At 43.9% G+C, this 20,302-nt stretch overlaps 2 protein-coding genes across 5 annotated transcripts; one reads left to right on the top strand and one right to left on the bottom strand.

Annotated features, from left to right (window-relative positions):
• Window positions 1-1,006: 1,006 nt before the first annotated feature.
• slc26a10 (solute carrier family 26 member 10) lies at window positions 1,007-5,969 on the top strand (the record flags this gene model as incomplete). Of its 2 annotated transcripts, none has more annotated exons than XM_080496178.1 (18): window positions 1,007-1,292; window positions 2,165-2,275; window positions 2,355-2,512; window positions 2,624-2,788; window positions 2,869-3,021; window positions 3,109-3,191; window positions 3,263-3,410; window positions 3,513-3,626; window positions 3,843-3,920; window positions 4,006-4,101; window positions 4,191-4,297; window positions 4,403-4,472; window positions 4,566-4,748; window positions 4,843-4,897; window positions 4,982-5,070; window positions 5,195-5,249; window positions 5,394-5,500; window positions 5,597-5,969. In XM_080496178.1, 18 exons carry the CDS (start codon window positions 1,007-1,009, stop codon window positions 5,633-5,635), a joined length of 2,097 nt encoding a protein of 698 aa, XP_080352304.1. In that variant the 3' UTR covers window positions 5,636-5,969. The 2 variants fall into 2 exon arrangements, with proteins under 2 accessions (XP_080352304.1, XP_080352305.1); XM_080496179.1 differs by having other exon boundaries at window positions 5,574-5,969.
• Window positions 5,970-7,929: 1,960 nt separating this feature from the next.
• Window positions 7,930-18,527, bottom strand: b4galnt1a (beta-1,4-N-acetyl-galactosaminyl transferase 1a). Of its 3 annotated transcripts, XM_080496671.1 has the most exons (12): window positions 18,439-18,476; window positions 17,365-17,489; window positions 13,708-13,907; window positions 13,436-13,618; window positions 12,450-12,556; window positions 12,330-12,367; window positions 12,058-12,238; window positions 11,590-11,682; window positions 11,310-11,497; window positions 11,088-11,228; window positions 10,065-10,302; window positions 7,930-9,542 (listed from the first exon to the last, which is right to left on the bottom strand). In XM_080496671.1, exons 2-12 carry the CDS (start codon window positions 17,467-17,469, stop codon window positions 9,331-9,333), a joined length of 1,686 nt encoding a protein of 561 aa, XP_080352797.1. In that variant the 5' UTR covers window positions 17,470-17,489; window positions 18,439-18,476; the 3' UTR covers window positions 7,930-9,330. The 3 variants fall into 3 exon arrangements, with proteins under 3 accessions (XP_080352797.1, XP_080352798.1, XP_080352796.1); XM_080496672.1 differs by lacking the exon at window positions 17,365-17,489 and having other exon boundaries at window positions 18,439-18,527; XM_080496670.1 differs by lacking the exon at window positions 18,439-18,476 and having other exon boundaries at window positions 17,365-17,554.
• Window positions 18,528-20,302: the final 1,775 nt, after the last annotated feature.

Raw genomic sequence — 20,302 nt, 5'->3', positions numbered from 1 at the left:
ATGCAAATCATCCCAATATCATTAAAAAAGGGGGTATTTCTTGAACTCTTCTGTGGCGAGTGAATCAACTCCAGTGGCATCACACCCTGAAATGACTGACCGTTGGATAATTTCAAACTGAGACATGCATTTTACTTACTTTTCATCATTAGGATATGTAAGGTTTTGCGACGCAGTGAGAAAGTTTACCCACCGTTAGTCCATATCTGAAATATTACATGCAATTCACACCTGGTGTAAATCAATAGTACAGTGAGTTTATATGTATAGAAACACATTTCCAAGCTTTACTGGTAATAAATAATTGAGCGCGCATCAAACAAGGACATCTGTCATAAACCAACCGACCCTGGTTTTTTTTTTTTACATGTTTTGAATAATTAAATGAGCAGTGCGTCACACCAAGATCCCGATTCAAAGAAATCTACTTCTCAATGATGTGGTATTGATCCGAAGCCCCCCGGGGTCGCCGGCGCTGTCCAACAACATGTCACTCGTCACACCCCAGGTCTGATAAGAGTCAAGGTTTGATCCATGAACCAGGCGGCCATGTGTGATTGAGTTTCACTCAGATCCCACGGGTGGGGTGGCCACGCAGTACACCCCCACCCCTCCACCCAGTCACCCATTAGACATCCATCCTCTTCGGAAATGAACTCCCCGCTAACAGACGTGGTTTGAGATTACACCTCAGCTCCACCAACAATGCCACTTTGATCAGTTGGGAGTTGTTTCACAGGGAGATACATTGTATGACGTCGCCGCTCGAACCTACCGCAGCGCTGTGAAGGATGCTGCGCATGCGCGAAGACTTTTTTTTTCTTTTTCGGACTTGTCCACTACAAGTTGTCCACTACAGTAAGAAAGAAGGTGGAGCTGTGAGGGATGTCATTGGCTGAGCCGCTCGGACAGGAAGAAGCCATGGCTCCCGAGGTCAGGCTGCTATAAATGTATTGAAATGACCGACAGCGCCTAAAAAACCCTCCCGTCAGCCGCCGGGGTCACAATGAGCGCGTCCGTGGCCGTGTACCGGAACATTTACACCGAGGACCGCTTCAAGCAGGCGTACGGCTCGGAGGACGCTGGAGGCGGAGGTGGAGGTGGAGGTGGAGGCGGCGGGGGCGCGAGGCTCCGCGAGAGGCTCCGGTGCAGGTGTTCGAGGCTATCCTGCCTCCACCTGTTGAGGCAGCGGGTCCCGGTGTTCAGCTGGCTGCCCGGGTACAGGCTGAAGAAATGGATCCTGGGAGACACTATAGCCGGGCTGACGGTCGGGATCCTGCACATCCCTCAAGGTGAGTGATCACACTTAAAAAAAAAAAAAAAAAAGTTTGTACAGAGGAAGATTAATAACTTAAATTTGGTGAAAAAATATCAGTAATGACTCCATGAAGTCCACTGTGAATAAGTGAATACGGATTTCCGGGATTAGATGAAAATATTATACGTTAGACATGGATATACTGATTTCATCTGTGTATTATAATAATAATAATAATTCACTTTCTTCTATTTACTCTGTGTGGAACAATACTGTAAAAAAAAAAAAACCCCTAAGACTAATAAAGTATTTCTATTCTATTCTATTCATAATAATGATATATTTAATATAGAATTTTTAAAACTCTACAATAATATTTAAGTGCATTACGAAAAGCAATTGTATTATATAAATTCTATATGATATATTTATGCATTAAATTGCATACTATACACATGACTGGTGACTGGATAAAATGCAATAATGACCACAACTCATGCTAAAATATAATAATGATAATAACAATAATAATAATAATAATAATTAAACTAACCCTATTATGAAATCCAATTCATCTTTATTTACAAACCACTGTAAAACAACCACAGGGAACCAAGTTGCTTGACACAAAGTACATTTGATGAAAAAAACATAAAATAAATAAATAACAAGTCTATCCACAGGTACCATTAAAGTGACCTTGACCTTGCATTCAAAAGTGATAACACAGTGTATTGTGTTCCTTTAAATGCATATAATTCAATAAAAGCTTTAAAGAAAAGTCTCTAATTTACATTGTCATAATGGAAAATGTTAGTTTTCATGTCATACTCAATCTTAATTTTCCACAGTATGTCCGTCCTGTAATACTCAGAAGTGACACTTTTCATGTTTGCCTCCGAACAGGCATGGCTTTTGCCTTACTCACTTCGGTGGCTCCAATCTTTGGCCTCTACACCTCCTTCTTCCCCGTCGTCCTCTATATGATTTTCGGGACGGGTCGCCACGTGTCAACAGGTAAGGCTCCGCGTGGATTTGGAAGTCGTGCGTCATTGTGCTTTTCGCCGCAGCTTGAGACGCGCGACGTTTCCCTCAGGTACCTTTGCCGTGGTGAGCCTGATGACGGGCTCCGTGGTAGAGCAGCTGGTTCCCACTCCTCTGGAGCTCAACTCCAGTTCGGCGGCGGCGGCGGACTTCGAGGCCCAGAGGATCGGCGTCGCCTCGGCTGTGGCGCTTCTGTCCGGACTGATTATGGTGAGACAAGGAGACAAGAGTCCTTGTCGGGAAATGCCAAAAATAAATAAATAAATAAATAAATCACCATCTGAGACGATCCCTCTGTGTGTCGTTTGGTTTGCGGAGCAGCTCTGCATGTTCACGCTCCAGCTGGGCTTCCTCTCCACGTATCTGTCCGAGCCCATCGTGAAGGCCTTCACCAGCGCCGCCGCCTTCCACGTCACCGTCTCACAGCTGCAAAGCATGCTGGGCCTTCGCCTGCCTCGCCACACGGGGACCTTCTCCCTCTTTAAGGTGCCAAACTCCGCCCGGTGATTAAACGACGGGAGACGTGAGTCCCGGGAACCGGGACTCACCGACTTTTGTGTGCTCAGACCTTCGCGTCGGTGATGGAGAACCTGCGTCACACCAACACGGCGGAGCTGCTCATGTCCCTGCTGTGTTTGGCCGTCTTGGTCCCCGTCAAGGAGGTTAACATGCGCTACCGGAACCGCTTGCGTACGCCGATCCCCGTGGAGATACTGACCGTAAGCCAGCAGGGGGCGCCAATTCTGGAGGTAGAGTTGATGATGTTGTGATCAACGGCGATCTAAAGTCATTGTTTCGCCCTGCAGGTGATCATCGCTACAGGTGTGGCCTACGCCGCTTCCCTGGACTCTGCCTACAGCATTGAGATCGTTGGTCACATCCCCGCAGGGTACTTTTATTTATTTATTTTAATATAAGCTTGTTGGGCTTGTTGTCTAACGGCTTTCGCCCTATCGATAGATTCCCAAAGCCCCGGATGCCCTCCATTCAGACTTTCCCCGCCATCGCCGGCGACACCGTCGCCATAACGTTTGTTGGCTACGCCGTTTCCGTGTCGCTGGCGATGATCTACGCGGATAAACACGGTTACTCCATACATCCTAACCAGGTAAAAATAAATAAATAATCCAGTAATCTCACAGCGGCTTGGCCAAGGCGACCGTCGGCCCTTTTTTTTTTTACTTTGTTTGAATTTCCGTTTTGACTTCAGGAGCTGCTGGCTCACGGCATCTCCAACACCGTGTCGTCCTTCTTCACCTGCTTCCCCAGCTCCGCTACTCTGGCCACAACCAACATACTGGAGAGCGCAGGGGGATACACGCAGGTGGCGTTCGTCTTCGATGTCCTTCGTATCAAAAACACACAAATGGCAAAAAAACCACAAAAAAAAAACACTGCATGAAAAGTCTTTTGGACATCGGGTATCGTGATCGCTCTGGTTGGCGAAGTTCTAGATGATTGTTAATCAGGACAAACAAAAACAACCCAAAATTAAATGTTACACATTTTAAAAGAAGAATATTTGTTTTTTCCGTTTCAGCTGTCCGGCTTGTTCACCAGCCTGGTGGTCCTGGTCGTCCTGCTGCTGATCGGTCCGCTCTTCTACTTCCTACCCAAGGTGCGCCGGCCCGGACGGCGTGGACGCCACGCGAAGGTGAGAGGCTGAGATGGAACCCGGCCTTAATGACTCCCTTTCTCACCAGGCGGTGCTGGCGTGCATCAACGTTACCAGCCTCAGGCAGATGTTCCTGCAGTTCCAGGACTTACCGGAGCTGTGGCGAGTCAGCAAGATCGACTTTGTAAGAGAACGACGCGAGAATCGCACAGTAAACAATGATAGTGACGTCACTGGTGCGGGGTTATTGAAACGTTCATTGTGTGTGTGTAGATGGTTTGGGTCGTGACCTGGCTCTCTGTGGTGGTACTCAACGTGGACCTGGGCCTCGCCATCGGCGTTGTTTTCTCCATGATGACCGTGATCTGCCGCACACAGAGGTACCCCTCGTTCTTTCTGAACAAACTGACAGAAACACGAACGCAGTTGATCTTGTATGTACTCAATAATATATGGAGTTTAAAGTGATGACCGCGATTCAACAGGGCCGGCTGTTCAGTCCTGGGCAGAGCCAACAACACGGAAATTTACAGGCCGCTGGAGAAGCACAGCAAGGTGGTTAAAATAACCCGCGGTGTCAGATAAAATCCACACGTACAGTTCTGCACGATCACACCGAGAGCCGACGACCCTGTCGCCCCCTTCCAGTGTTACGAAGTGCCCGGAGTGAAGATCCTGACTTACAACGGGCCTATCTTCTACGGCAACCGCAGCTTCTTCAGGGAGGAAGTGAGCCGGCTGCTGGGACTGACGCCAGAGAAGATCCTCAGTCGGGAGAAATCCCGGAAGGCGCTGGAGAAACGGGAGCGGCAGACCGCCGTCAACACCGTGGTAAACGGGGGGGGAGGGGGGCGCTCCGACGTCCAACTCTACATCTCACCGTTTCAAAAACACAAATCTGACGTTAGTGTTTTCCCCTTTTCAGGAGGGAGGAATCGCAAACACGTCATTTTCTTCGGAAAATGAGTTCTTCAAATCGGGTAAGTGACCTTATAGGTTATAATATGAATTTTGCATCTTATCTTGTCCTTTTTAAAAAAAAATTGTTTCCTTTTTGTTTGCAGAAACATCCGAGAGCGACGTCCAGGCGGTGCTGATCGACTGCAGCAGTGTGATCTTTGTGGACGTTGCCGGCGCGAGACTCTTCACGCAGGTCAGGCCTCCCCCCACCTTCCTTACCCCCCCCCCCTCCCCTCCCGCCGCCGTACGCCGCCGCTCTGCGCCGTTTCTCGGAGCCGTATCAAAGTGATCTGATTGCTCGCTGGCTTCTTTCGCAGATTTGCACCGAGTGCCAGAAAATAGGAGTCCATGTTTATTTGGCAAACTGCAACGGTAAAAAGTCTTCTTCTCCTCCTCCTCCTTTTCCTCCGGGCCCCCCCCCCCCACCATCCCCCCCCTCTTCGTACTCGGGGAAAGTTTTTCTGAATGCTTTTGAAAGGTGGAACCGACTGATAAAACGACCCTCTGCCCCCCCAGAGAGCGTCCTGAAGATCCTCACCTCCAGCGGCCTCATGGACTACATGAACCCGCAGCACATTTTCGTCACCGTCCACGACGCCGTGATGTACATCCAGCAGCAGAAGGTGCCGGCCGCGGCCCCCGTTTCGCCACAATTCCGTGTGTTTTTTTTGTTTTTTTTTAAATTTGGGAGAAAAGTGACGGTGTCGTCTGGTTTACAGGAAAAACCCCCGGAGAGCAACACGACGGTCTGGGTGTGAGAGGAATAACCAGCGTTTCTACTGGACCTGGCCTGTCGGAGCGTCTTTTACACTGTTGAACCACTTCGTCACATGATCAGTCATATACTCTTTCCGTTTGACTGATGTGCATTTTTTTTTTTTTTTTTTTTTTTACTTTGTAGAATTTATTTATTTTGTTCATTGTTTGCAAAACAAACGAAAATGAGGCTGCCCCGCGTAGTAGTTTGCTGATGTGACTGTGTATTTATAGCAATTTTTTTTTTTTTTTAATTCTCTGTGGATAGTTAACACCACTTCATACAGATTGTGTGTCATTTCTATTTTTATTCATAGAAATGTGGAGTATGAATGAACTGGAGCCTTTATAAATAACCTTTGTACAGCAAGTGTGCCATCCGGTGGCTGATTTCTCAATAAATATCTAAAAAAAACCCTGAACTTGCAATGTGTTTCTTAGCTGATCCCAACATGTAATAGTGGATATTGAAGCAATGAAGGTTTCTTGACTTGATAGTTCAGTTACGGTGTTTGTAAGTAGGACGAATATGATTTCGAGTGAAAACACAGGAATGTGAAGCACGCCGCCGTGTCGGACGGGGGGAAGAAAAGAAGTCTTTGTATTTGGTGGATTACTGTAGATTTGTGTGTCCGTCCTGAGAAATGATGAAGAAATACAAATACTCCCCACCGACATCAAACACAAAGTGAAGGGTTGGCGTTGGGAGAAGATGAACTCGTCCTGCAAGGCAAGTTTATTCTGATAGGATCATTTACACCTGAAGGCAATTGATGGAAATAAAGGAAATACATTAAAACAAAGTGATAAAGAAAAAGGAAAATATACAAAGTAAAAACTTTATTAAGATAAATGTACTATAACAAGTAAAATCTGTGGTTTAATGGAAAGTCTGGCTAAATAATAATGTTTGAAATCCTGATTTAAGAGAAATGAATGCGTCAGTGAGAAATGCGAAATAAAAGCTGCTTCACCTTGTTGGTTTCTGACTCTGGGAGCATTTAGTTAACCTCTTCCTCTCCATGTTCCATTTTCTACAAGTAAATCTGAGATGTATTCATTTTTAAAGTGGATGTTGGAAACCCTTTTTCTTTTGACTTAACTGAGACCTGTAAACACACCGTTACAATAATCCAGCCTTCTGGGAATAAATGCATGACTGCACTATTTTTTTTTTTTTCAGAACTGCATTACAAACTTTACTTCAGTCCACCTGAATACCTAATGACTCGCTAAATAAGGCACATTATGGAACAAATATCCGAAAACCCTCTTACCTCTTTTTTTTTTCTATCACATGCATGCATTTGTGAGCGATGTCTTACTTTCACTGCCATGCTGCCCTCTGCTGTCCGACACGTCAGAAATCTGTCCTCCAACTGGTCTCTAATCACTATTTTGTTACCTTGACCTGATAAAACTACATGTAGTGTGAGTTCAAAAACAGGACTGCAAAAAAAAAAAGATAAAAAAACCTAATTATTGCCTTGCTTGATGTCGGATAGCCAAGTTATTAATTTTTTCCTGTGCATATTTCAAAGAGGCCTCTAGACACTGTACCCTTTGGGTTTTTGTTTTTTTTCCCCCTTTAAAGCTCAAGGAGTGTTTCACTAATTGGCAGGAAGTAGTCCACTTCAATTAGAACACGGTACACAAGGCTCTGGCCAAATGTTGACTAATCCAGAACACACACACACACACACACACACACACACACACACACACACACACACACACACACACACACACACACACACACACACACACACACACACACACACACACACACACCGTGTTTACCAGCGGAAAACATGAATGAAGTCAGGCTGCGAGAAGTGCTAATTTGCGCACGTGTGCACTATGTGCCGAGAGTTATATTCATATATATTAACACAGTTTTCGGTGCACAATAACTGTCAGGTCTGGTGACACAGTAGTAAAAGAAAAAGAAACAAGAGAAATACAAAAAGCACATATAAATAGATTATTTTTGACGCTTAATTTAAACTCAAATATTGCAGTAAGCTCACATTTCATGTAATTCTCGCCACAAAAGAAGTAAGCTGGCCTTTTTGTGTCACTCCTGTTTAAAGCTCTGTTGCCATCTTGTGGTGAGAATTTGGAACAACAGTTTATCTCTTGATTTAGTGCATCTATCCATCCCATTGTGTGACTCTTAATCCAGCTCAGTTCACACCCCTCAGGCCATCACAGAGCAGTGGTGGTGAAAGTACGCCAAAGTGCTTCAACGGCGTCTGTTTTTAATGCTCGACATTCCACACAAACTCTGTTCCTGTCTAACTGGTTACAACAGTATGGAGTTTAATCTCGGCATCAGAGAATAGTTCCGGCTTTTGGACTTCAGTCTTTGTTTAGTGTTCTTCATGAGCGCCCTGACGTTGCCCCGACGCCGCCCTGACAACTCGACAGCGGCATGAGGCGACGTTACTTATCAACCCGAGTGGCAGGAAGCAGCAGATCGCAGAAGGAGATGAACTTTAACCTCTACAACATTAAATGCATGCATTTAACACACAGTAGCTTTAATTCATACAGCAGACATGTTAAAACCAATCCAACTTATCAAAAAATTATGTTTTTGTAGTCGATTGTCAATTTTCAGCAATAGTTCAGAAAGACTTTGGTTTTTTTTTTTATTATTATTACAAAATAGCTTTTAACAATAAGAGCTCATCATTTCATTAAAAAAAGAAACAGACAAACAAAGAGAAACAACCTCTTATTATCTTATTATATGTTAAAATCACCTACAGGTGACTGTGTTGTATGTGGTTCTGTGTAAATAAAGTTGATTTGAATTTGGAAAAAACTGCATTGCCTTATAGAAAATAAAATGTCTTCATTCAGGAAAAAAAAATCAATAAACTGTATATTAATTCTGATTTTCTTCATTCCAGACTATTATTTCACTTGACGGTTCAGCTGCGTCGTGCCTGAACGAACTGTGTCGTCCACAGTTTTTCCCACCGAGTTCTGGAAACCTGAACAAGCAATGAAATAACGACCAATACTCTGTGAACATCTGTGAACGGGTATGAAGGGGCCAACTTGATAGAAATCCCGTAGAAATGGAAATAGCTGAGCATTAAAAAAAAAAAAACAGGAAACCCCTGACAAGCCAAGCTGCAGAGCGTCGGTTGCGATTTCCAGTCACGCTGCTGACGTGGACAAAATCCCTGAAGCTGCAGTCGCACACGGAAACATGGTACAAGAACAAACACAGACAACGCGAACATGACAAGAGGATATCTGGAAAAGATTCAATCCAGTTAGGTGGATACTAAACTACATATATATAAATATAAAAAAACAAAAAAAACAAAACCATAGCTAAAATGATCAATTTGCCGTCTGAACTCGTCTCCGCTGTCAGTGGTGAATCACAAAAAGTGCCATTCGGTGGAGAAAGTTGACTGCTGAGGAACCAAGCAATCCAAACAATTCGGTTTCTCCTTTCAATTCCCTGAGAAAAACGTTCATCGACTCTCCTTCAAAGCTGAAACCGGTGGAAGTCGACCGATCGACCTCGTGTTCGAACCCTTTTGGAGTGAAGCCGGTGTGAAAACGCACGCCGGCGCTGAAGGAACACGCAAACTCGGGTTCACACACGACATGTGTGAAGCTCGCGCCCTTCCTCCCGCCTTGGAAGTCTTCCCCTTTAATGTCCTCACACTCTTCAATGCGTCTCACTGGTCATGCACTTCAAGCGGTTCTTAAAGTAGAAGAGTTCGTCACTGGACATCTCGTTGACGGACGAGTAGCGGAACTTCTCGTAGGACTTCTGCGAGTCCGACTTCGTCCAGGGCAGTTTGATCTTCGAAGCGTGGTTTACGATGATGTCGCTGCAGGAGCCGACGTGCAGAGAGCCCAGAGCGTCCACGAAGAACTCTGCAAAGAAATACCCGCGTGAATGGAAAGCAGATCAAATATTACACGCCCACTTTTTATCCTACGAAAACTACTGATCAATTATAACAGAAATTGAGTTTATTCAGAATCCTTTTGAGTTGAGTGGACATCAAAAGCTGCTATAAAGTTAAAATTAATTAATTGCTTCAGCTAACTTTATTCTTCTTCCATCCAATAACTCCTTAAAAAAAATGTTTCCTGTTTTATTTTCCTTTTCCCCCAATGCTAATTCGTGTGCGCAGCAGCATCAGCCACAGGAAGTGGAAATGTTGCGATGAATTAAACTAGATTTGGGTTTTTTTTACCTGGAAACTGAAAATTCCAAAATACATTTAGTTATACAAAACATAATTCTCCAATGAAATGAATAAGCTCTAAGCCATTTTGTAAAAATATTGGGATGATTGAAATGTCTAATTGTAATAAATCTCAAAATAATAACAAAAAAAAACAGTTTAGTAACACATTCGTATTAAAAGAAAAAAACACTAAACGACTGACCGAGATGGCCACTCCGAGACAAGCGCGGATCGAAGCCGGTCTGATGCAGTTTGTCCGTCCGCCCCATGAAGAAGTTGATGACGCCGTCGGCAACCACGCAGTTCGGGAAGCCCTCGATGACGTGGTGGTAGCCGCGCCGCACGTGTAAACAGTCTCCGTCTTCCGAACCTTCTTCCACCGATATGGTGTGACGGAACGTGGCCGTGTAGCCGGTCGCCTCCCTCACGGCACCGCCGACCTGACGGCGAGCAAACGGAAAGACGACAACTGTTGCCAGAAGAACAGGTTTCAACACGAGGACTGATGGATAATGATAATAATATGTATAAAGACTAAACAATCAACAAAGCAGCAGAGATTACAGAATTCTCCAGCTCCATCTGCTTTAAGGCCGTTTCAGGTGAAAAAAAAAAATAGAAGTAAACGCAGCACATAGTTTAGTTGTACGAAAACATATTTTTTGTTGTGTTTTTTACACGGTTCCCAGAGTGGGGGGGGGGGAGGGGATTCTAAAACCCCTGCTCAGAGTTATATATAGAAGTCTATGATCAGGAGTCTACTTTTACATTTTTATGTGCTCCATGTCTTCTGCTTCATTTTAGGTGTATTTGGTGAGTCACAGCGCCCCAATAGGCCTGACATGTGTACTACATGCCCTTAAGCCTCGTAGTGACGGATGGATGGAATGTTGTTGTTGTTTTTTTTTTGAGAACGCCGGGGAGAAAAAAGATCGTTTTGGCTCGTGTGGAGGAGGCCTGAACTTGCAGGAATCATAAAACCAGATAACCTGCAACCAGCATTTGACATAAAGACTCGACGAGCCTTGAGGAGGAAACAAGCTGAAACAAGTCATGAAAACTGCAGTGGCATCACAGCAAGTTAATCAGTTTACATTTCAGAGCTGTGAGTCACAGACTTCGGCTGAGGCACGAAAAATAACAAAGATGAATCATCGATTTGGATTTAAAAAAAAAAACAACCTCAAACTTCGCATGTAGCATTTAATCTGAAAATCCATCTCACCAGATCCAGAGTCGTCGTCTCGAGCACCTCCACCATCCGCTCCAGCTTGGTGTTGGAGGTGAAGATGAAATCGTCGTCCACCCACAGCACGTACTTGGTGGTGACTTGAGACACGGCCAGGTTTCTCCCTGCAAACCAGCCCTGCGGAAGACGCACCGGAACGCAAGTCAGTCCAGGTGCTTACGTGACGGGACGCCTCGTGGAACTCGCTCAGCGCTTCACCTTCCCAAAGGGCATAATGTAATGTTCAACGTGAGGACCGGACACCGGCTGGGGATGCTGGTTGTCGTCCGCGATCACGATGGTGACGGTGGGATAGAAGAGCCGTATGCTGTCGATGAGGTCCTTGAGTTTGTCGTAGCGCAGGAAGGTCTTGGTGGCGACGGTGACCAGGGCGCTGATGTTGTACCCTGAAGGGGGACGAAGACAAAAAGACCGCATTTCATTTTGTGTCTCGACAGTAGTGGGTAATGTCCCCCAAGTAAAAAAACTGCTCACAAACCTGTTTGCGGTCCCGAGTTGTGAAGCTTCGGAACAGTTTTGTGTCCCACTTTGATGGTGAAAAACGATTTGTGGCCTTCGGTTGAGAACTGAACTGCAGAGCAAAACAACAAGAAGAGAGAGAGAGAAGCTGAGCGAGAGCCTCTGAGGCGAGGCCTGTTAGTGGACAGGAAGTGGTAAACTTTGCAGTGATAAAACCACACATGAGGGCACTCGAATATTTGCAAAGTGAGGAAGTGGGATCACAAGGCAACCATTTTTGACAGTAATGTGTGGAATCTGTTGATCTGTAAACCCGTCGAAAGAAGCTTTTAACGCCTCTTTCTCTCGACTCTTAACAGGCAACGGCAGCATCGCATTCACGTGACGAGTGACGCCGAGCTGCCAACCGATTACAATTCGAATCGCTATGGAGAACGCTCTCTAAGGTGGCGACGTCGGTACTGAGAGGGTGTGGCGACTTCCTCACCGGTGTCGGCCGTCTTGGGATGAAACACGGTGTTGGTGTAGGTGACAAACTGCAGCTGGCGGTTCAGAGCCGAGAGGAGAGGACTCGACAGCGTCATGAGCGTCTCTCCGTCTCCCGTGACGGAGACCGACTCCACCGTGGCGGCAACGTCAAAAGTACCGAGGGTCGCTGTCAGAGATACCTGACACACAATGGGTTGTTGTTTTGTTTTTTGTTTAGATTAACAACAAGAAGGTTAACGCTAAAACAAAACGTGAAGATGAAGAACTTACTGCATGACTCGGTCTTGGTGCCTCTTTAAGGCCCAAACCTGTAGAAACAAAGGCATTTTGACTGAAATACCAAAAGGGAAAGTATAGTTTGTTTCTTTGATAAGTTCAAGGTGGTCTTACCAGGAATGATGATTGTCTTGAGGGGGCGCACCTCCACACCCTGGGTGGGGTACTGAAGAGGATTGTTGGCCTCAGCTACAAGAAGCAGGTCTGCTGGACTGAATGACCTATAGCATGTAGAACGTAGACATCATAGGAGCTGCATTGAGAATCTGCTGTGCCTCTGTGAGCTGGACTGGCTCCGCCCACACACGCCCATCTATGGGGAGAGGAGGAAGTACTTCCTCTCGTGGTGCCATGTGCCAGAGCAGAGCTGGCTCATTGTGGGAGGAGTCAAAGGGGGAGGAGTCTACCTTGATTGTGATTGGCTAAAACCCCCAATGACACTATATAGGGTTTGATTTCTGATTGGCTGGTTGGAGCCACACACTTTTTAAAACCTGGAACAAGCCGGGGAGAGCGAGGACACACTTTCTTCACTTCTGGGGCGTCGTTCCAGGTTGGGGACGATCAGTACTGCTGAAAAACTACTAGGAAGTTATTTTTGCATAATATGACTCCTTTAAAAAATATGTTTTCTTTGAAATTTTTCCAATTTGCTCATTGGCTTGGCGGGCCGGACCGTAGCTCTTGTGGGCCAACTTTGGCCCACGGACCTTATGTTTGACACCCCTGTACTACGTGAAAAGTTGTCATACACATTTTAGTTTGCGTTCCAGGTACAGCCCATCAGTAAAACAGAACCATAATAACCTTCAAATTTGAACTTTTCTCTGTTGTGTACCTAAATGTCTATATTTTCGCAAAACTCAAAGAATTTCTACTTAAAATTACTACAACATCAACGTAAGGCCAATTTTAATGATCAAGTCTTTCTGCTTATGTGAAACATGTCAAAGCATACACTGAAACCACACTACTGCCATGACACGATAAATAAACTATGTTACGTGACGGTCTCCTGCATATCCCTGATCAAAAAAACGTCACATGCACATCGGCTGAGAGTCGCCTAATTCAACACGCAGTGTGTGTTTGCTGGTTACCTCTTCTGGAAGTGAGTGTACTCCTGAGCTCGGTGGCGCTTCGCGCCTTCGGGATCTGGGTGGACCTCCAGGAAGGCCTGGCCCAGGTTGTGTGCCCACACACGCGGGAAAAGAAAATCAGAGAACGGCAAGTGGAAGGATTTCTCGTCAGCCAGGCACACGCATCTGTTCAGAGCCAGACGGCTGCCTCGGCAAAACACAAACGGAGGAGTTGAGAAGGGTGAAGAATCGATCTTAATCGACGAGAAACGAGGCGCTGGCGAACTGCACACCTTGCGACGTCCTCCTTGACCTTGTAGTTAATTTCAGCCCCGCTGGTGTCTCTGATCGTCCCGCTGAAGAGTTTCCTCGCTGGACTCTCCTGGCGGATGTCAACCGTCACGCTTGTTCCCGGCCTCCAGGAGTAAAGTAGGGTCGTCAACATTCCAACGGCCAAAACCAGTCCAAGACACTTCTTGGCCATTTTACGCATCTGGAGAGAAAATTGACAGTAATATCTGAACGGTTCATGAGGAAAAGGTGATTTTGCATTTCACATCAGAATCATTGGCTCAGACTGCAATGTATGTTAGTTTTACATCTGGGTAACACATTTAGTAGTAAATGTTCTTAGTGTCCCACTTCCTGACTCTGGCTGAGTCTTAATCGAATCAGTTGCCGAAAGTACAGGATGTGGTCGGTAGAAGCGTGGTAAGAAGGGTTTTCTTCTTCAGTGAAGATAGCAATGCTGTTAACGTCACTGCGAGCGCTTGTAATTCTGAGAAAACAACAAAAAAGTCGGTACCAAAACCAAAACCGTATTCTTCACCTTTATTATGAAACCAAGTTTTTTTTTTAAACTCTTATATCCTCTGAATCTGAATAAAAAGTCATATACTTCATATATCTGAAAAATCATCTATAAGCCTGTATTTTCACCATATAGGTGTATTATAATGGGCTGCTTGTTCCAGCTTTTAGCCTGCTCCCATATTGGAGATCCCTCATTTTTGAAGATGGATGTTCAAGTTAAGGATTTATGCTTATTTTTCTCTATAAGTTAAATCATGAAATAAGAAAAAAAAAATACACAACTAAGTGAATCAGGGGCTTTAATTAAAGACGTACACCTTCACAAGTCCTCCAATGCGCCGCCACAGCCACTGATGAACGGCACCTTTCACTCGTTCAACTGGATTTGAGTGTAAACTGTGTGACTCTCATGTGAAGGAGCGTCGGTTAGAAGGGGGAACTGATGTGTCACCAGATACGTGACCAGATATGTGTATTTATGTTTGGTTTCCGGTAAAGACACTCATGCACTCAAACACACACTGTGACGTCTTCAATCAACTGACAGCCGGCCTTTGTGCGACCGGACAGACTCCAGAACAAGAGCGGTTGTGGAACAGCTCAACTGTTGAAGGTGGAGTGAGTGATCGGACTTTTGGCCGCTGTCACGCAGGAAAGGCAGATCTAATGGTGGAGGAGGAGATAAAGGGATGATAACTATACAATTATCCTTGCAAAGTCCATTCAAAGCAGGTGCTTACCCTGAACCACCTCACGGGCTGGTTTTAATAGACAAGTTCAACTTTAGTCAAACCCAGCGATTTCCTGTTTCACATTGGATTTTTGGAGCCTGATAAATATTTACGCCATGCATGTAAACTTTTGCACAGCCTTGGATCATTACCGGGTCCCTCCGGAGGTTTCCTCACCTTTGGAAAACTTGCCTGCTTTTAAAATCATTACGTTGACTTAAATTTGATTTAATTTAATGTATTCTATATAGCCTAATTAATGCGCTTTGCTTTATTTTGTTTGTTCCACAAGTATCAAATATTCTACCTCACCATCTTAACACGCGGACGACTAACCGAGACAAAGTCTGAAGACACATTTCATCGACTGAAACGCCGTTTGTGTTGTAATCTGTGCTGCAAGGTGTTGTAAATATTACAACACAGTAAGTGGAGCAAGGTTCCAAAAGAGGGTATAAATAAACCCTGATCACAGATTAAATATCGTCACAGTACTGCATGTCGAATGCAAACACCTACTAAAATCCCTGTTAGGTATCTTTGTTACTTTATGATCATTCAATTGTAATACATATACGTGCTTTTTGACAGTGAAATAATCAGCGTCTTATCTTATCTTTATGTTCTCCTATAGAGAGACTCAAAGGTCTTACAGCAGAACGAGGAGAAAACACGTTTCTATTTTTCCGTTTTAATACATTCCCGGGGTTTTTCGTCCACACGTGCGTATTATTAAATTTTGCTGCATCCGAGCAGATCCATCAGCGTGATCATCTCCCAGCCTGGCAGGTTACAAAGACCTGAGTACACATGCAGCTCGTCTCAAGATGCAAACCGTCTTTCAGTTTTGTTTCTGCTAGCGAGTTTATGTTGGGTTTTTTTTTTTTGTTCCCTCTCACTTCCTTTACAATATATACCAGCGCAACAATGCCTGAAATAACTTTTGCAACCAGTTTGCTTGAATTCTTCTTCCTCTTTTCTTTCTTCCTCATCTCTTAAAAGTTCACTATTCGACACACTCAGTCACTTCTTCTATACGTCTTTGTGTCATTTTGGGTCCCGTGGCGGCCGGTTGTGGTGGCGTACGGTCCGAGCTGGACAGTACCGCCGCACACCGTCTCCCAAAAGGCAAAATCTCAATCACCAATCAACCTCAAAATGCATATTTTACACACAAAAAATGACAAAAATGCACAGAGAGAATATGAAAACTCGACAACGAGCCCAGAGTTGAAGCAGTTTAACTTTATATGAACGTTACCGTTGTACAAACAAATCCTTTAAAGTGAAGCCGCTGAGATCTCTAATATCTACGTCCATGCTTATTATAATTTTCTATAATGATGATTAAGATGAACAAATGTTTCTATATGTGAATGAGGAATACTTTGTTGTGTCTGTACTTTTCATATAAGGTGTTTAAGGGGTCTGTGCAACAATTCTTTTGCAACCTTATGCAATATTTCACAGCAAAGACCTTCCTTTATTGTGTAATTTATCAACTTATGACCATATTTCAGTTTTTGATTTTGCCTGTAGTCATTTTCTTACAGTACAATATCTTTTCTTATAGCAGTATTCTTGGAAGTACATGGACATCGGTTGTAATTTCATCTCTACCCCTTTCAGCTTGGATTCTGCACAAAACAGTGATTCTGAAACCCTTTCATATTAAATCTGTAAATCGCGTTGGTCCAACGGAAATGTTTTCGTTACGCTCCATATTTTCAGTCAAACCAGTCAACCCACATTCATTACACCACAATCTACAGTAAACATGACACAATAGTCCCGGGAGAATGCTACAACCAGTCAATTAGTCTCAACAATCACTGAGAAAAACAGGAGAGTCATCGCGGGGCGGAGACGGTGTGGACATTAGTGGTCCGTCTTATGATCCTGGCCAGCTCATCGTAGCTCTGCAGGGTCGTCGCCATTGTGCAGGCTGAGATTCGAGCGGGGTTCTGAGGCGGGGAGTCGGGCTTGGGTTTGAATGCTGATTGGTTGACGCTTTAGGGCCTGGAGGGATGAAGGACCCGTCGCCACCTATTAAAACACTGGGTACGTCCGAACCCCTGCTCTACGGACTTTCACTGAACACAGGAAGTGTTTTGTGTCGCGGCCACGATGAGGACTGTCTGAATTCTCAATAAGCAAAGAAAAGGAGGCTCGTCGCTTCCTTTAGAGCCTCCTTGAGCCTAGGAAACACTGATGCTTCCTTTATTAAAGGAGGCGAGCTCATGCTGCCTCCAGAAAATCACAATGGCGGAAAGCAATAATCTGCATTGAACAACTTTAAATAATCTAAAAACCAAAATGTGCTTTTTGTAGTCCATTTTCAGAAACCTGTAGTCCTCCTCTCATGATGTCATCCAGGGGGTTCAGTGAAAGTCGATTCGGTCGTACCCAGTGCTCAGTTTTGCCTTCTTCGAATTTTTTCAGATGTTTGATCGTTGCTTTCTGTCCTCTGTGCCAAAGATTATTTTTCTTTTCTTTTTTTTTTTTGTTCATGTTGATGCAGGTCGACCCACCTGCGAAGCGTAAAGCAACCATGACGAACCAACAACAGGACACCAGAGTTTTCCTTCTCTTTGTCAACTTCTAGAGTCTTCAGCTGCAGCGCAGCAACGCTGTGTTGAAGTCGGTTTATATCTTAAGCAATTTGAAGCAGCACGGTTAAATTATTATTATTATTTTTTTAGATATTTCTTGTTTAAGATGTACAATATTTTGCCAGATGTATAGTCGTGTGCAAGCTGAACAACACGTGTTCTTGTGGGAGCAGGAAGTTACGACCGATTCACATGGTATCAATCCTACTGTGAGTTCAGTAGATTTTAAAACCATGGAAACGTGAGTCCAGGATGTCGGTTGTAAAAACATATTCATCTGTGAACCAAATGCAAATATAGGTAACTATATTAAAAAACAAAAACAAACACTGGTTCATGTTCAAGCTGGTGTTTTCACATGGGGGCAGAAGTACTGTGTCATAAGGAACAAGGAATAAGAGCAACTTCCTGCTACAACAGACAAGTAAATCCACTGTTGATACGTTGCTCTCCTTCCTAGACTTGATTCAAAATAAAAAAAAAGTCTGCCGATTTGCTTTTTAGTTAGATTCACAGAACACGTGAAAAAAACAAAAAACTACAATGAAATGTGATGTCTACTCCTTTAATTCCCTCAATATAAATTAGTCTTAAAACCAAAAAGAGACAGAGTAATATAGACGTTGTCATTTTATTTAAAAAAAGACAAGTAGATTTGAATCATCTGAGCCAGTTTTGAATCTTTTCATAGGGACAAGATAATAAAAAAAGAGGTGTTTGCACATGACACAGTCTCCACTGTCATGAGTCAATATTTGTCGGGGATAAATAGGCGGAAGCGACAGAACCGGTTGCTTATCAAGCTGACAGTTGCACTTCTGTAATAACAACAAAAAAGAAAAAGACAAAAGGAAGACACAGGACTTACTTTTCCTCTGACAGCGTCGTTCCTCCTGCTGAAGCGACTGCTGCTCCTCAGTGAGACGCGCTCGAGACCTGAGCCGACCTCCTCATGGCCACTCCTCTCCTGATCTCGTAATAGGTGTGGTATTCTGTTTTTTGTTTTTGTTTTTTTATCATTCAGATCATTAACTCGTAGCTACCAGTAGGCTACCACTTCCCAAGTGTTCTCTCAAACTAACGGATTAAAACCAGCGGAGAGGAAGAGGAACCAGCCACGTGAACCATCTCTGTAAATCATTAGTGACATTCTATCATCTCTGGTCGGTGCTTTAGAGATGTGATAAATTAGAATGTGATCATGGCTGCCATTTCAAAACCTCTTTTAGGTTTGACTATGAAGTCAAAAAAAACAAAACAAAACAAAAAAAACCCGCCAATGCAACGTCGGTGAGAAGCTGAGCAGAGTTCCTGTGAAGAAGCTTTATCAGCTTGCAGAGCAAAGACAATGTGGTTTTGTTGGCCCTGCAGCCTGCGGGTCGGTCAGTAGCAGTTTTGTTTGGCGATCAAAGTTCAGCTTGTCTGCAGGAGGGTGTGGAACAGTCATGGTTAGTTTTTTTGTTTTGTTTTTTTAAGAGGATGCAGGTGCTTACATTGAATGTGTTTTCAAAGAGAGATAGAGAGAGCGAGAGAGAGAGAGAGATATATAAAACCTCAAACAACCAGAAACACCCCTTCTGCTGCACAGCTTCAGCACTTTGACTATATGGAAATCGTTTTTCCTTCCACACACTTTCAGCTTTGTGCCACACAGCGCGGTTTGTATCTCGACAAACCAGCTGACGCGCACGTTCCTCCGTCACCTTATCAGAATGTGAAGGCATGTTTACGAGGAAGGTCAAACCAGATGAACTTGTGCTGGACCGATCCTGTATCTGCTGCGAGTTCAACCGTGTGCACGCTGTCGTTACACGTTTAAAGAGGTTTTCCATGTTATTATAGTACAGATGTGGATCAAGTGGGATGTATTGTTTCATTGTTGTTGTTTTTTTTTTTTTTTACTCTTTTTTTTTAACAATTTATATTAAAATGTTTCTCTTTTCCTTCCTTCTTTTTCTTTACATTTCTATGTTCGAAATAAAGTGTCATTCATTCGTTCATTCAGTCTCTAAAAAACTGTGCGTGCCCTGCATCAACAGTTAAAATTAGATCGTTCAAAACTCGTAAAAGGGCAGTTTCAGTGCAGCAGCGGGGCTTAACACCTTCATAAATACTAAAATCATCTAAAAGGGTTTGCAATTGATTAAAAACAAATATTTCCTAAACGGGAGTTTTGAAACGGGTTTAAAAATTGGAGAGAGTCTACGATCAAGATCGTTTTGTTTTGTTTTTTTCTTTAAAAGAGGTTGCACCACAGCATGTTTAAAAGCAGGTGGGACACAGATATACTCAATATCTTGTGGGTTTTTTTTGTGTCAAATATGCTTAATAATCCTTCCAGATGTGTGGAATATATTTTGAAATCTAATCCTTCAAATGGAAGCAACACGCTTCCCTCTGGGAGACAACGTGTGAAGACAGACCTTAAAACATTAATGAATCACCGCAGATGATGTTTGGATTTATAAATAAAGGCATGCTGAACCACCTATGGTCCAATCCTGCACACATAAATCCAATGCATTGGTCATTATAAACCCATTCATTGAAATAAAATTGGAGTTTTGCCTAATTGTGGGTCACGTGACTCGTTGACCTATAGGAGCGCTCACCTGAGCTGAACTTTGCGTTGCGTCTTCTCGCAAATCTTGACGCAAATTAAGAAAATATTCATGATGTGGTAACTGAAAAAAAAAAAAAAAAAAAACGTATGAATGACCAGAAAGGGCTTT

This window comes from Blennius ocellaris (assembly GCF_963422515.1).
Source record: "Blennius ocellaris genome assembly, chromosome: 5".
NCBI lineage: Eukaryota > Metazoa > Chordata > Actinopteri > Blenniiformes > Blenniidae > Blennius > Blennius ocellaris.
Note: the sequence above shows the minus strand (reverse complement) of the source record. Positions and strands in the feature narration are given on the sequence as shown.

Excerpts from the sequence above, each read along its gene's own strand:
- b4galnt1a (XM_080496670.1), bottom strand. The coding sequence starts at position 17,511 with ATGGTTGCTTTACGCTTCGCAGGTGGGTCGACCTGCATCAACATGAAC. Across the intron at positions 13,908-17,364 it reads AAGGCAAAACTGAGCACTGG|ATGCGTAAAATGGCCAAGAA; the intron begins GTACGACCGAAT and ends TTTTCTCTCCAG. Across the intron at positions 12,557-13,435 it reads TACACTCACTTCCAGAAGAG|GTCATTCAGTCCAGCAGACC; the intron begins GTAACCAGCAAA and ends TACATGCTATAG.